The 14,935-nt window shown below is 42.4% G+C and overlaps 1 protein-coding gene across 13 annotated transcripts in view; it reads right to left on the reverse strand.

Annotated features, from left to right (window-relative positions):
• Window positions 1-14,935, reverse strand: part of cadpsb (Ca2+-dependent activator protein for secretion b) — a 172,671-nt gene that overhangs the window by 128,382 nt on the left and 29,354 nt on the right. For all 13 annotated transcript variants that reach the window (XM_062997880.1, XM_062997877.1, XM_062997875.1 and 10 more), the window contains exon 2: window positions 4,880-4,993. In XM_062997880.1, coding sequence (XP_062853950.1) covers window positions 4,880-4,993 — 114 coding nt within the window. The remainder of the gene's footprint in view (window positions 1-4,879; window positions 4,994-14,935) is intronic.

A 14,935-nucleotide genomic window follows, 5' to 3' on the forward strand; every position in this document is an offset into this window, starting at 1 on the left:
ACCTCTTCCGAGACTATCCTCCCGCCGAGTCGACTTGTTGGGCTCCTCACTTGGGACGTTCGTCGTCTAGTCACCGAAGCTCCCCACAGCCTTCCAAACAGCAGAACTTTTAGTTAATCTAGTTTTTCGCGTTCATGGAATACCATTGGACATTGTGTCAGACCGAGGACCCCAATTCACCTCCCAGGTTTGGAAGGCCTTCTGCAGGGCACTGGGCGCCACAGTCAGCTTGTCCTCCGGCTTCCACCCACAGTCCAACGGTCAGGCGGAGAGGACCAACCAGGGCCTGGAGTCGGCCTTACGGTGCATGGCTGCTCGCAACCCCAAGGCCTGGAGCTCCCACCTGGCCTGGGTCGAGTATGCCCACAACTCTCTGGTGTCATCTGCCACAGGATTGTCCCCCTTCGAGGCCTCCTTAGGCTACCAGCCACCACTGTTCCCCGAACAAGAAGCCGATGTGGCAGTCCCCTCTGTTGGGCACCACCTTCGCAGGTGCCGAAGACTCTGGCGCTCCACCAGGACCACCCTCCTGCGCACTCGGGACGCCAACCAGCAGTCGGCCGATCGTCGTAGAAGACCGGCCCCCCCCTATGCTCCTGGTCAAGCTGTCTGGTTGTCCACCCTTCACATCCCCTTGCGTGTCGAGTCTCGGAAACTCTCCCCCCGCTTCATCGGCCCCTACACCGTCGAGAAGATCATCAACCCCACGTCGGTACGACTGAAACTTCCCCGCCACATGCGGATCCACCCCACATTCCACGTCTCCCAGCTCAAGCCCGTGGTTTCCTCACCCTTGAACCCTCCGACCGAACCCCCACCACCCCCCCGGCTCATCGATGGGCATCCGGCATACACGGTTCGCCGGTTGCTGGATGTCCGTAGACGTGGTCGGGGCCTCCAATACCTGGTAGATTGGGAGGGTTATGGGCCTGAGGAGCGGTCGTGGGTTCCCCGGGTTGCCATCCTTGACTCCAACCTGGTCCGTGAGTTCCACCGTCTACATCCCGATAGACCCGGTAGGCCACCTAGAGGTGGCCGTTGAGGGGGGGGTACTGTTAGGATCCGCCAGCACTTACCTTTCATTTTCAGGGTTTCCCAGCGTTTTGTTTTCATTCCGGTTTGTATTTTGTTTTTCTCCGTTTTCTTTAGTTTCCCCGATCGCTTTTGTTCTTGGTGGTGGTTTGTGTTTGCTTTCCCGTTTTGCTCCCTTCTCCCCCTAGCGGCCTGGAGCGGTACTGTTTTCGGAGGTTGCTGCGGTACCAGCCAATAGATCGCTGGAGGGCGGACCCCTCACACACCTGCGCCTCATTCCTCATCTCATCAACTCCTGCATTTAAACGCCGGCTTTTCTCTCACTCGTCGCCAGATTGCCTGCTTGCCATACGGTACACAGACGGCCGTTCGTTGTGTCCTTAAACCGTGAGTCCTCTTCTTGTACCTTCTCCTCTTTAACGTATTTTGTTTTTCATCGCCTCCTAGACCTTCCCCCCGTTCCTGCGTTCCTGCCGTTCCTGGTTTCCTGTGTTCCTGCCGTTCCTGGTTCTCCTATGTTCCTGCCGTTCCTGGTTCTCCTGTGTTCCTGCCGTTCCTGGTTTTCCTGCCGTTCCGCCGTTCCTGGTCATCCTGCATTCCTGCCGTTCTTGGTTCTCCTGCGTTCCTGCCATTCCTGGTTCTCCTGCCATTCCTGGTCATCCTGCATTCCGGTTCATCACTCCTGGTCATCAGTCCGCCCTGCAGTTCCCCGGCGCTTCCAGTACCGCTCCTGCCGCTCCCCTCTCGTTTTCTGTTATCTTTTTGGTTGTTTGTTTTTGTCGTTTATTTATTATTTGTTTAAATAAAATATCGTATTATCACTTCTGGGTTTTGTTGTTTGTGCACTCGCCTTTGGGTTCCCCCCTAGTCTTTGGTGGGTTATTAACTAACCCTAACAGTATCGAATCTCAGCTCTGCCTTTCCGACTGGGCTGGGTGGCTGCATGAACAACGATTGGCTGTTGTACAGGGTTAGAGGGTTAGAAAGTCGGATCATAGGTCCACATAACTGGTGCGACTGTGGCCCCTGCTGGCTGACTGATGGTGCCTGCACTGGGCTGAGGAATAATGCTGATGGGGTGTGGCCCTCTGTACACAGTGCCCGTCAAGTGTATGAACCTGACTCATATATATATATAGATATAGATATAGATAGATAGATAGATAGATAGATAGATAGATAGAAAAAGTACAGTAATTAGAGTAGGTAAAAGAGAGCAGAATAAAATTAAATATATATATATATATATATACTGTATATATATATATACACCGATCAGGCATAACATTATGACCACCTCCTTGTTTCTACACTTACTGTCCATTTTATCAGCTCCACTTACCATATAGATGCACTTTGTAGTTCTACAATTACTGACTAGTCCATCTCTCCCAGGACCACTACTACTCTCCCAGGACCAGGATCTCTATTATCCCCCGTCTCTGTGCAGGCGCCATCAATCAGCCAGAAAAGGTCATAATCGCAGCAACCATGACCAATGCCCTCCGGACGAGCCAATCATTGTTCCTATAGGTGCCTGGTCTGGTAGCAGAGCTGAGATTTGTGATTTTGTGCAGTGCGGTTATTTCCCCAACTCAGCAGACATGGTGGTCATTTTGTGTCATGGCCAATTGTGCCCCCTAGATAGCAGAGCCAAGACTCAAACCGGAGGGTTCAGAATCTTGCCGCTGGTGTGCTAGCGGAATATCCCGCTGTGCCACCTGGGCGCCTTGATGTTAATATTTTGATGTCCTATTCACGAGGGATCTTCAAAAAGTTTCCGCAGTTTTATATTTTGGTTGGAAACGGTACTGGCGGGAGGAGTAGTAATTGATCATGTCTAAGAGGCAGAGAGAGCTTATATGCTCAAAGAAGCTTTAAGGGGAAGAAGATAATCATGTGATGATGATGTGAAAACAGTGGTGCATCAGTGGCATTAAAAAGTTGTTATGATGCTGGGGAAAATGCATCGAAAGGAGATTATGTAGAAAAAAGATGTAATTCATTTTTGAAATTCTTAATAAATAGAGTTTTAAAAGTGCTGAAACTTTTTGAAGAACCCTTGTACACCATAGTATGTGATTTGGGATGTAGCACATTTTTTAGGGACGTAAATAATTAACCAATTAAACATCGGCCAACAATTATGTCACTGTTCAAATAACATTGTTAGTTCAACAAGATGTTTGAATCATTTCCAGCAGCTGAATGTTGATTTGAATTGAGAGCGGAGCTACAGATCTCACTGATTTGTGACTCACACTTTTTTTTCCAGTGTGCATATGACAGGTGCTACATTAAATCATGCACTATGTTTTTGCATATATCCACTTCTGGAAGATGGTTGCAAATCAAACAGGAATAAATTTGCATTTTTATATCATATTATAACATATTATTCACTTAAATAATTTAAACTAATTACAAACAATGAATCTGTTTTTCATCAGTATAGAGTCTGCATGTTAATATCTGTACATGTAGGTATGTGTGTTATTTTGCTACAAAAAAATAATACACAGATATACACTAATCAGGCATAACATTGTGACCACCTCCTTGTTTCTACATGCACTGTCCATTTTATCAGCTCCACTTACCATATAGAAGCACTCTGTAGTTCTACAATTACTGACTGTAGTCCAAATGTTTCTCTACATACTTTTTTAGCTTGCTTTCACCCTTTTAGGACCCCCACAGGACCACTACAGAGCAGGTATTATTTAGGTGGTGGATGATTCTCAGCACTGCAGTAACACTGACATGGTGGTGGTGTGTTGGTGTGTGTTGTGCTGGTATGAGTGGATAAGACACAGCAGCGCTGATGGAGTTTGTAAACACCTCACTGTCACTGCTAGACTGAGAATATACCGCCAACCAAAAATATCCAGCCAACAGCGCCACGTGGGCAGCGTCCTGTGACCACTGATAAAGGTCTCGAAGATGACCAACTCAAACAGCAACAATAGATGAGCGATCGTCTCTGACTTTACATCTACAAGGTGGACCAACTAGGTGGGAGTGTCTAATAGAGTGGACAGTGAGTGGACACGGTATTTAAAAACTTTAGCAGCGCTGCTGTGTCTCATCCACTCATACCAGCACAACACACACTAACACACCACCACCATGTCAGTGTCACTGCAGTGCTGATAATTATCCACCACCCAAATAATACCTGCTCTGTAGTGGTCCTGTGGGGGTCCTGACCACTGAAGAACAGGGTGAAAGCAGGTTAAAAAGGCTTGTAGAGAAATAAATGTAAAACTACAAAGTGCTTCTATATTATAAGTGGAGCTGATAAAATGGACAGTGAGTGTAGAAACAAGGAGGTGGTTTTAATGTTAAGGTTGATCGGTGTATGCCAGGTCCACAGAACGTTCTAATTAGATTGATTGCTGATTAATAGCACCTATGAACAATAATAATTGGTAATTTAATGTAGCAGTTTACATTCATCATGAACTAATACCCTGTGTATTAGCTAAGAAAAACAGTGGTCACATTTCAACGCTCATTAACAAAAATTAAGGACACATTACAAACAACCTCATGTGAAGCACAAAACCCCTATGCAATAAAAAAGTAATACGGTCTGACGCCTGGTGCCAGATGTTTAGTAAAAAATCTTGTGAAAGCCATTAGATCTGATGATTGCTTTGCATGCTTATATAAACATCTAACAGCATTTTGTATGGTCGCACTATACTTCATTAAAATCATTCATTTTTAAGGATGTGCACAAGCAACAAACAGTTAAAGGCAAGTCTATTCCTGAATAATTAGCAATTAATAAAGGGTGGATATTTATCAAACTGATTTTATTTCTGAATCAAAGTGGTTGTACCTCATTGTAGCTCTGAACTGCATTGATGAAGGCCTCATCTGCCACGATCTGAGTGTCTCCTTTGAGAAATGACTCAAAGCGATCCTTGGTGGTCTGGAGCTGCTGCTTGGAGATCTGAAGAGGGACAGAAAACAGAAACGCTTCAGTGGATGAACCGTGATAATTCAAGCACACGAAGAAGTGAGAAGGATTGAAGAGGAGTGTAAATTCTGGTAGGCGATACGATGAAGCTTAGAACTATTCCTCAGTAGTTGCACATTGATTTGCGAGTGTTTTATTGTAGTTTTTCTTTTATTTTTCTCTCTGGACTGAAGATAATTTTGTACTGATTTGCTATCCAATTCTCACATTTCAGCACTCTAATGGTTCTGGTACCGATGAGTTATAGATTCATGAGCAATGAGAAAGAAAAGAAATAATTTAGTAATAACTCAGAAAATGCCCCCAGTCCAGTAGCTCTTAATCAGATCTGCCTTGCTACAACAAAACTCCTCATGTTCCTCCAAAACACAAAACACACAACACTCTCACAGTTCAGACCTAATAAAACCACACTTTCTCTCCTACTTGACAAATCTACCCACTCCCTCTTGCTCTCCACGCTATGAATTCTCATTTTCTTTTAGCCGACATGGAAAACAAAAATGAAGAGTCCTCAGCAAAGTCCTTGAGGGTTTTCCATCATATTTGAGCTCCCAGTACGTCTGAACCAGATAATCCCAGCTCCACTTGTTTACCTGGATCAGGTGTGGGTCCTTGAGGGTGAGAAAAAAGATGACGTAAATGCATCACCCCTGCTGATTACCAGCAACAAACAAGACAGCAGTAAACGCTGACACTATGAATTCACAGTGCAAAAGTCCCATTTGTTTTTGCTTGAAACAGAGACAAGTACAACATCCAGAGCAAAAAAAGTTGGGACAGGGGCATCATAAGATGATTGTCGGAGGGGATGTGTTAGGTATGGGCCTCCTTGTTTAGGAAAGGGGTCTGCAGCAGTAAAGGACAGACATTGGGTAATTAGATATGACTGTTTATTTATTAGGATTTATTAGGACGGATACAATTTTGCATCTCCAATTCACCTCACTTGCATGTCTTTGGTCTGTGGGAGGAAACTGGAGCACCCACGTGGACATGGGGAGACCTTCTTGCTGTGAGCAACAGTGCTACCCACTTAGCCACCGTGCTGCCCAGATATGACTATAATGGGAGAAAAAAAGTGGACAATGCAGAAATCTAATTAGAATTAAGGCTCAGGGTGGGCCAATGATAAACACTATGCAGAAATTCAGTGAGTAGGCTTGTAAAACTGTGATTTTTAACACATTTTGCCAAGGCATTTTTCACCATCTACAGTCTATTAAGTAATGGTAAAAGCCAAGCCAAACTGCTGGAAATGGCACTGCCTTAATTCTGTGGTTTTGAATCTCAGGCTGGGCTCACAAATACAGAACATGCATGATGTTATGTAAACCAAGCTTTTGGGGGGTTACAGTTTAACTGTAATATGTGCACCCTTAGTGCCGGTCTCAATCCTAAATACATTTTACATTTTCGGCATTTAGCAGCTGCTCTTATCCAGAGCGACGTACAGAAGTGCTTCCATAGTAAACATTTCATTACTCTAGTTTAAGTAAACAACAGTCCAAGAACACAAATCTGCTGAAAACTGTTAGAACCAAAGTGCTCAGATGTTTGAACAGACAGAGGAAGTTAATTCCACCAATAAATAAATAATTGCTGTCGAACTGTTGCATCAGTAACGGCACCCAGCTCAAAAACTGTAGCAACCAAAATGAAACACATCACCATATACAGCCCATAAAATTATTAAAAGATTCTCCAAATTTCTGAATGTTATTAGGAGTTGGGAAAGGTGGATGTAACAGTGTTAAACACGCCCGTCTTAATGTTTTAAACTAAACCATCAGCTAAAGCATCCACTTTCAATCAAAAACAGTTCGACAAAGATTGACAAATGATTGTGACATATTTCATTTACATTTTTCTAACTATTTGACAATGGGTTTGTACTTCAAACATTAATCATTGTAGTTTTTATAATTATATTAATATTTTAGAGAATGATGAGGCCGCTGACTTGCAAGTTCATTCAAAATACAATATAACACTATTTGGCCAAAATTATGTGGCCGCTTGTCCACTAACTTGTTGGACAATGAATTCCAAATCCACAGGCATAATATAAAAATTGATCGAGCACCACCCTAGTGCCTGCAACAGCCTTTATTAGTAAGGGAATGCTTACAACAAGATTCTGGAGTGATAGAATCTAATGGAATTTGTGCCCATTTAATCAAAAGTGCATTTGTTATGTCAGGCAAAAATGTTGGACAAAAAGGCCTGACCGCAATCACCACTATTCTAAACGTGTTTACATTTACATTTATAGCATTTAGCAGACACTTTTATCCAGACTTACTGTACTGTGACAGTATATTGTCTAAGCAATTGAGGGTTAAGGGGCTTAATCATCAGCCCAACAGTGGCAACCTGGCAGTGGTGGGGCTTGAACCAGCAATTGTAATTTTTTTGTATTTTTATTTATGCATTTTTTCTCCCCTTTTTCTCCCTTTTAGCGCGCCCAACTGCCCGATTGCGTCATGCTTCCTCTCCACCAGTGCCGATCCCTGCTCCGATTGAGGAGAACGAAGCTAACCCACGTCCCCTCCGACACGTGGGCAGCAGCCGTATGCATCTTATCACCTACACTTTGACGAGTGCAGTGCAGCTCAGCACTTTGCCTGGAGAGACACACCCTGAGAGCACTCTTTTCCCGTCTCTGTGCAGGCAGCATCAATCAGCCAGCAGAGGTCGTAATTGCATTAGTTATGAGACAGAGACCCTATCCGGCTTAGTCCCACCCATCTCTGAACAACAGGCCAATCGTTGTTCATGTGGCCGCTCAGCCTAGATGGCAGGCAGAGCTGAGGTTCGAAACGATGTATTCGAGAGAACCAGCAATTTTTTGATTACTAGTCCAGTACCTAAACCACTAGGGTACAACTGCCTAGATGGCTGCTAAAATGGGCTGAGCCGTCCTGCTTTAGTGGGATGACAAAATGACTCTTTAACAAATTGTGTATCATTAATATTTAACTCCCAGTTGTTTTTGTTAATAAAAAATATGTCAATTTTATCCTTTTTAATACTTCCTAAACAACTAATGAGATAATTAGCACCAATAAGTTCTCTCTTTAGCTCCAAAAGAAACCCACATTTAACAGCAATTATGCTGGATATAATACCCCCTAAGACACAGAAATTACAATTAATGTATTTTGTCAAAGCCAAAAACGATATGTGAACCAAGTAGCTGTTATGTAGTTATGTATGCCGTATTGCAACACAGAGTGACAAAACTCTAATTGGAATAAGAAAAAGCTTTTCTTTAATCTAAAATCTCTCCTAATTTGAGAAAGTGCACTATCAAGAGATCTGAGATGGCAAAGACTGGGAATCAGTGTTTTTAGTCTGTGACGTCTCCAGGATCTGATAACAGAAGACATAACAGAACAGAATTTAATCAGTCAGCACATGGGTGTGTTTTGGACGAAGGTCTTTGAAGGAAACCCAGAAAAAGAGGTTGATTTTTTTGGTTTTCTGTTTGGTTTCCATTTATGGATGTACCATCTGAACTGGGATTCCAGAATGCATTTGATAGGTTATAGTCACCTAGATGGCTAAAATAAGTGTTTAGGAACTCTCACAGGGTAATTTATGACTTGAGCTTCACTGGGGTATAGATATGAGATGATGCTCACTCACTCACTGTCTAAGCTGCTTATCCTAATCAGGGTTGCTGGGAATGCTGGAGCCTATCCCAGCTCTCAATGGGTTCAAGGCACACAAAAACACCCTGGACAGGGCACCAGTCCAATGTCAGGGCAGACATACACACACTCACACTCACACAAACACACATCGAAGGGCAATTTCAGTAGCGCCAATAAGCCTGACTGCATGTCTTTGGACTGTGGGAACACAAACTCCACACAGAAAGGATCCACACTACTCCATCTGGGAATCACACCTACGTCCTTTTTTCTGTGAGGCAACAGTGCTACCCACCGAGCAACCGAGATGACAGAAAAGCCAAATTCACTTAGACCTCACCACAAAGAAGATTAGAAAATTCCCACATAAAACAAGACAACAGGGCACCCAGGTGGCACAACAGAATATTCCGCTAGCACACCAGTGTCGAGATTCTGAACTCGGTTCAAGGGAGGGATGACCGGAATATGTGGACGGTGTCTTCAAGCGCTGTGTAAGGACCCTGATTGGTGGATAGAGGTGCCTGTGCAGAGTGCATGGGTGGAAAAGGGTTCTGTTAAGGTCTGCGCATTGGTTGGAGGAGGTGTGAACATCAATATACCCACCTCAACTGCAAAAAATTGGGAATCCCCAGCAGCGGAAGACAAATTGACTACACTAAATTGGGAGGAAAACGCATAAAAAAATTAGACAACAGTGTGCTGACCTTTATAAATCAAACATCAGCTAATGGAAACTAAACACCTTAAAAAACCCTTGTACCTATAATTCTGTTTAACAGGGTTTCAGCAGATTTGTGTTCTCAGACTGTTCTCTATTTGTACAAGAGTAAGAAAATGTTTACTGCAGAGGAGCTTCTGTAAGTTGCTTTGTATAAGTGTGTCTGCTAAATGCTGACTATGTTTAGATTCATTGTTAAGGACAGTAATGGAACTGGAATGAGGATAATGGATAATATCCAGAGGATAATACATGTATTTTGCCAATATTCACCGATCAACCATAACATTAAAATCACCTCCTTGTTTCTACACTCACTGTGCATTTTATCAGCTCCACTTACCATATAGAAGCACTTTGAAGTTCCACAATTACTGACTGTAGGCCATCCGTTTCGCTGCATGCTTTTTTAACCCCTTTTTCATGCTGTTCTTCAATGGTCAGGACCCCCACAGGACCACCACAGAGCAGGTATCATTTGGGTGGTGGTGGGTAACATTCCCAGCACTGCAGTGACACTGACATGGTGGTGGCATGTTAGTGTGTGTTGTGCTGGTAAGAGTGGATAAGACACAGCAGCACTGATGGTTTTTTTTAAACACCACACTGTCACTGCTGGACTGAGAATAGTCCACCAACCAAAAATATCCTGCCAACAGCGCCCTGTGAACAGCGCCCTGTGACCACTGATGAAAGTCTAGAAGATGACCAACTTAAACAGCAGCAACAGATGAGCGATCATCTCTGACTTTACATCTACAAGGTGGACCAACTAGGTAGGAGTGTCTAATAGAGTGGACAGTGAGTGGACACGGTATTTAAAAACTCCAGCAGTGCTGCTGTGTCTGATCCACTCATACCAGCATAACACACATTAACACACCACCACCATGTCAGTGTCACTGCAGTGCTGAGAATGACCCACCACCCAAATAATACCTGCTCTGTAGTGGTTCTGTGAGAGTCATGATCATTGAATAACAGCATGAAAGGGGGCTAACAAAGCATGCAGAAAAACAGATGGACTACACTCAGTGATTGTAGAAGTACAAGGTGCTCCTATATGGTAAGTGGAGCTGATAAAATAGACAGTGAGTGTAGAAACATAGAGGTGGTTTTAATGTTATGGCTGATCGGTGTAGACTGAAAATAATGAAATGATGGATAGAAAGTGTCTGAATAATCCCAAATCTGACTATATACCTTTATGTTGTGGGTACAAACACTGTAAATCCTGGTTGTACAAGCCAGCTGCAGGTTCAATGGCTAATTTTATGTTACAAAAAACCAAACTCCCCAACTTGTAGCACCATTATCGCAAATAATTCACCCTCAAGACTGTGCTAAAATTAAGTAATCTCCCCTATACATTTAAGTCAAGTCTAAAGAACCTGCGCCCGGGGTGTTTACCTGATGATCTAGTAAATCAGCCGGATTCTAGCCCCCTTAATCAATTTCAATAGGCCACAGTATTGAGTAATGTTGGTTAATTATTCACACAGCCTATTTCAAGTTAGAAAAGATGGTTAAGTATTGAGCAACCTGCATTTATATGGTCACAGTTTTAAATCAAACTGCATGTTAAGACACATCAAATCTGTGTGCTTACATAAATTCTAACATTTTAGATGTATCGAAACCTTTTAAAATGTTGCAGAGCTGAAGTTATAGGAGTCTGAACTGTAGTCAGAATTCTCTGAGTTTAAAGTCAATGAGCACATAACACAAGAACACAAGAAGCAGGGTAAATGATGGCTGTTGTGGTAAGTGTGTGATGATTCGTAAAAAATAGTGTGGTGTGCACAATGCTAAACTAGGATGACGAAGTGGTTTGGTGGGTAGCACTGTTGCCCCACAGCAAGGAGGTCCTGGGTTCAATTCCCAGGTGAAGTGGTCTGGGTCCTTTCTGTGTGAAATTTAAATGTTCTCCCATTGTCTGTGTGGGACTCTTTTAGGTGCTCTGGTCTCCATCCACAGTCCAAAAACATGTGTTTACACTATGATGGACTGGCAACCTATCTGGGGTCTTTCCTACCTTCCACCCAGTAAATCATACCCACCCTGACCCTGAATAGAATAAAGCAGGGATAAAACAGACAATAAATAAACAATGGTAAACTAGTAGTACGCTTTCTGTACTCTTTATCCAAATCAGCTTCTTTCCGCGCAAATTCAGATCAACAATATCAAACACCAAATATACGAGGGATCTTCAAAAAGTGTCCGCACTTTTATATTTCGGTTGGGAACGGTGAGGGTGGGAGGAGTAGTAATTGGTTGTGTCTGAGAGACTGAGAGAGAGCTTATAGTCAGGATTTAGCGTCATCTGATTTCTACCTTTTTGGACGCTCAAAGAAGCTTTAAGGGGGAAAAGATTTTCATGTGCTGCATCAGTGACTATACGCTCAACCAAAAACACTTTTTGCTGATGGCATTAAAAAGTTTGTACGACGCTGGGAAAAATGCATCGGAAGGTGCTTATGTAGAAAAGTGATGTCATTTGTTTTTGAAATTCTAAATAAATAGAGTTTTAAAAAAGTGCGGAGACTTTTTGAAGAACCCTCATATCTTAGGGCAGTGATAGCTCAGTGGATAAGGTACTGGATTAGTAAACAGAAGGTTGCCGGTTCAAGCCCCGCCACCACCAAGTTGCCACTGTTGGGTCCCTGAGCAAGGCCCTTAACCCTCAATTGCTCATCGTGTTCAGCTCATTGTGTAAGTCGCTTTGGATAAAAGCGTCTGCTAAATGCTGAAAATGTAAATGAAAATGTAAATATCTTGGCAGACTGAATATATCAAAGGACTCAGAATATTTTGAAATAATTCTCCAAGCTCCTAACATTTTAATCTATTAATAGCTAACAATTTCAAATTTGTTGTCTGTCATTTTTTTGTGTAATATTTTCAGTAAATGCAGTGTGATTTTACATATACGTTTGAATACAATGAGGACATTTATTTGAACATACACAGATCAGCCATAACATTAAAACCACCTCCTTGTTTCTACACTCACTGTCCATTTTATCAACTCCACTTACCATATAGAAGCACTTTGTAGTTCTACAATTACTGACTGTAGTCCATCTGTTTCTCTACATATCTTTTTAGCCTGCTTTCACCCTGTTCTTCAATGGTCAGGACCCCCACAGGACCACTACAGAGTAAGTATTATACAGGCGGTGGCTCTGGCTCATGTCCACACTGAAATCATATTAATCTGGGTTCATATTTGACTTTCCATTAAATTCACATACAATTCCACAGTTACTTTCTACAAATACTTAATATTCTGGTAAACAAAAATAAAAATGCTAATAAAGAAAACTATGCTAACTGAAATGATCCTGTGGAGCTTATAAATTTAGAGTTGAAAATTGAACCTTGAACTGGTTCATTAACAGAAGCTCATTCAGAATTGGCTCATTACAGGAGCTTCATTAACTGAACTTAATAAGAAATGCATAAATAAAAGTAATGAAATTAAATATGTTTATGGTGAAGTGAACCTTAATAAGAATATAATTAGTTTTTTTTAAGTGAAAAATTAAAAGAAAACCCTGATTTTATATCAGTGGAATTAATCTAGTGCTTCAAGGCTGGTGTGCTGCATGGGTAAATTTTCTTGTCCTCTTAAAGTGCAGGATCGAGTGTAAAACAAGGTTATGCTGAGAGATTACCTGACCAATAGCTTTGCTAGGTGATGAGCTACAAAAGAGGTTATAACATTGTAGATTTTTAACATTGCAAACCTGTAGTATAAAAGTTAACAAGTTATATTAGGGCAGTTGTAGCCTAGTGGTTAAGGTACTGGACTAGTAATTACAGACATTCCAAGTTGCAAAAACTCATTTCAAAGAGGTACCCCCGGACCTTGACCCCGACCCCCCAAACCCCCCCCCCCAAAAAAAAAAAAGCTAAAAAAACAGAACTTTTAGGAGCTCCTAACTGTTTGCTTCACAAACACATTAATGTGTACTACATAGTGCACTAGATAGTGTAAAAGATAATAGATTTATGTTCCCTACATGGTGCACGAGATTGAATATTAGAGAAGAATTTATTTTCCATACACACCAGATAGTGTACTAGATAATAGACTTATGTTTCTTACATAATGCTTTAGGTAGCGTATTAGTTAACGGATTTAAGTTTCCTACATAATGCACTACATTGTATATCAGATAATGGATTTATGTTTCCTACATAGTGCACTAGATAGTATTTTAGATATGAATTTATGTTCCCTACGTAGTGCACTAGATAGTGAATTAGACAATTGGTTTATGTTCCCAACACAGTGCACTAGATTGTATATCAGATCACGGATGTATGTTCCCTACATAGTGCACTAGATTGTGTATTAGATAACGCATTCATGTTCACTACATAGTGCACTGAATTGTATATCAGATAACGGATTTATGTTCCCTACATAGTGCACTAGACAGTATATTAGACAATTGATTTATGTTCCCTACACAGTGCGCTAGATTGTATATCAGATAACAAAGTTAATACGCGATCGGGAATAAAGTCTGTGTCGTCTGCGTGCGCGTGTGTGTGTGTTGCTCTTGGCCGCTCGTTCTAGATTACGGGAGATTTTATCTGACTTGTGGGCATCAGGGAGCCGCTATGTATATGCGGGAGACTCCTGGAACTTCCGGGAGACTTGGGATGTCTGTAATTAAAAGATCGCTGGTTCAAACCACACGACTAACAGGTTGCCACTGTTGGGCACTTGAGCAAGGCCCTTAACCCTCAGTTGCTTAGACTGTATACTGTCACAGTACTGTAAGTCACTTTGGATAAAAGTGTCTGCTAAATGCTGAAAATGTAAATATATGAATATACGTCGGTGTTACTTTATGCCTAGTTCACACTACACAATTTTTGCCTTGATTTTCGCTCGCAGACTGGTCTCCGCTAGACGTGGCAGCTCGGAGGTAAATCGGCGTTCGCTCGGGGATTGAAACTCGGCTCTTGATCGCTATGTGTGAAATGTTCAACAACTTAATCTGAGCGGCTCACCGAGCGCTAGCATGTTAAAATCTGAATCAGTCGGCGACTCAAAATCATGTAATGTGTAAAGCATTGCAAGCAGGTTGCGAGTGCTGTGTCGAACTACAGCTAATGAGAATGCAGGATACAGGGTGTGGAGAACCCAGGGGGAGGAGTTGTAAATACATCGACACACACACAAGCGTAACTGTATTTTGTGATCTTATCGTCCATGACAAACCATAATACCAACAATGCATAGCAAACTTTTATTTTTTTAGAATTTTCTATTTTCCCCACTTTTTTTCCCAAATTTTCCCCCCTAATCTAGTCATGTCCAATTACCCTGATTGCGTCCTCTATACTGATTCGACCCTTCACCGCTGACTGAGGACGCCTCTCAACTGACATACGCCCCCTCTGGCACGTACAGTCAGTACAGACTGCATTTTTCACCTGCACGAGTCGAGTTCATACACTGACGGGCACTGTGTATTGAGGGCCACACCCCCATCAGCATTATTCCTCAGCCCT

This window comes from Trichomycterus rosablanca, chromosome 6, assembly GCF_030014385.1.
Source record: "Trichomycterus rosablanca isolate fTriRos1 chromosome 6, fTriRos1.hap1, whole genome shotgun sequence".
NCBI classification, from domain to species: Eukaryota; Metazoa; Chordata; class Actinopteri; order Siluriformes; family Trichomycteridae; genus Trichomycterus; species Trichomycterus rosablanca.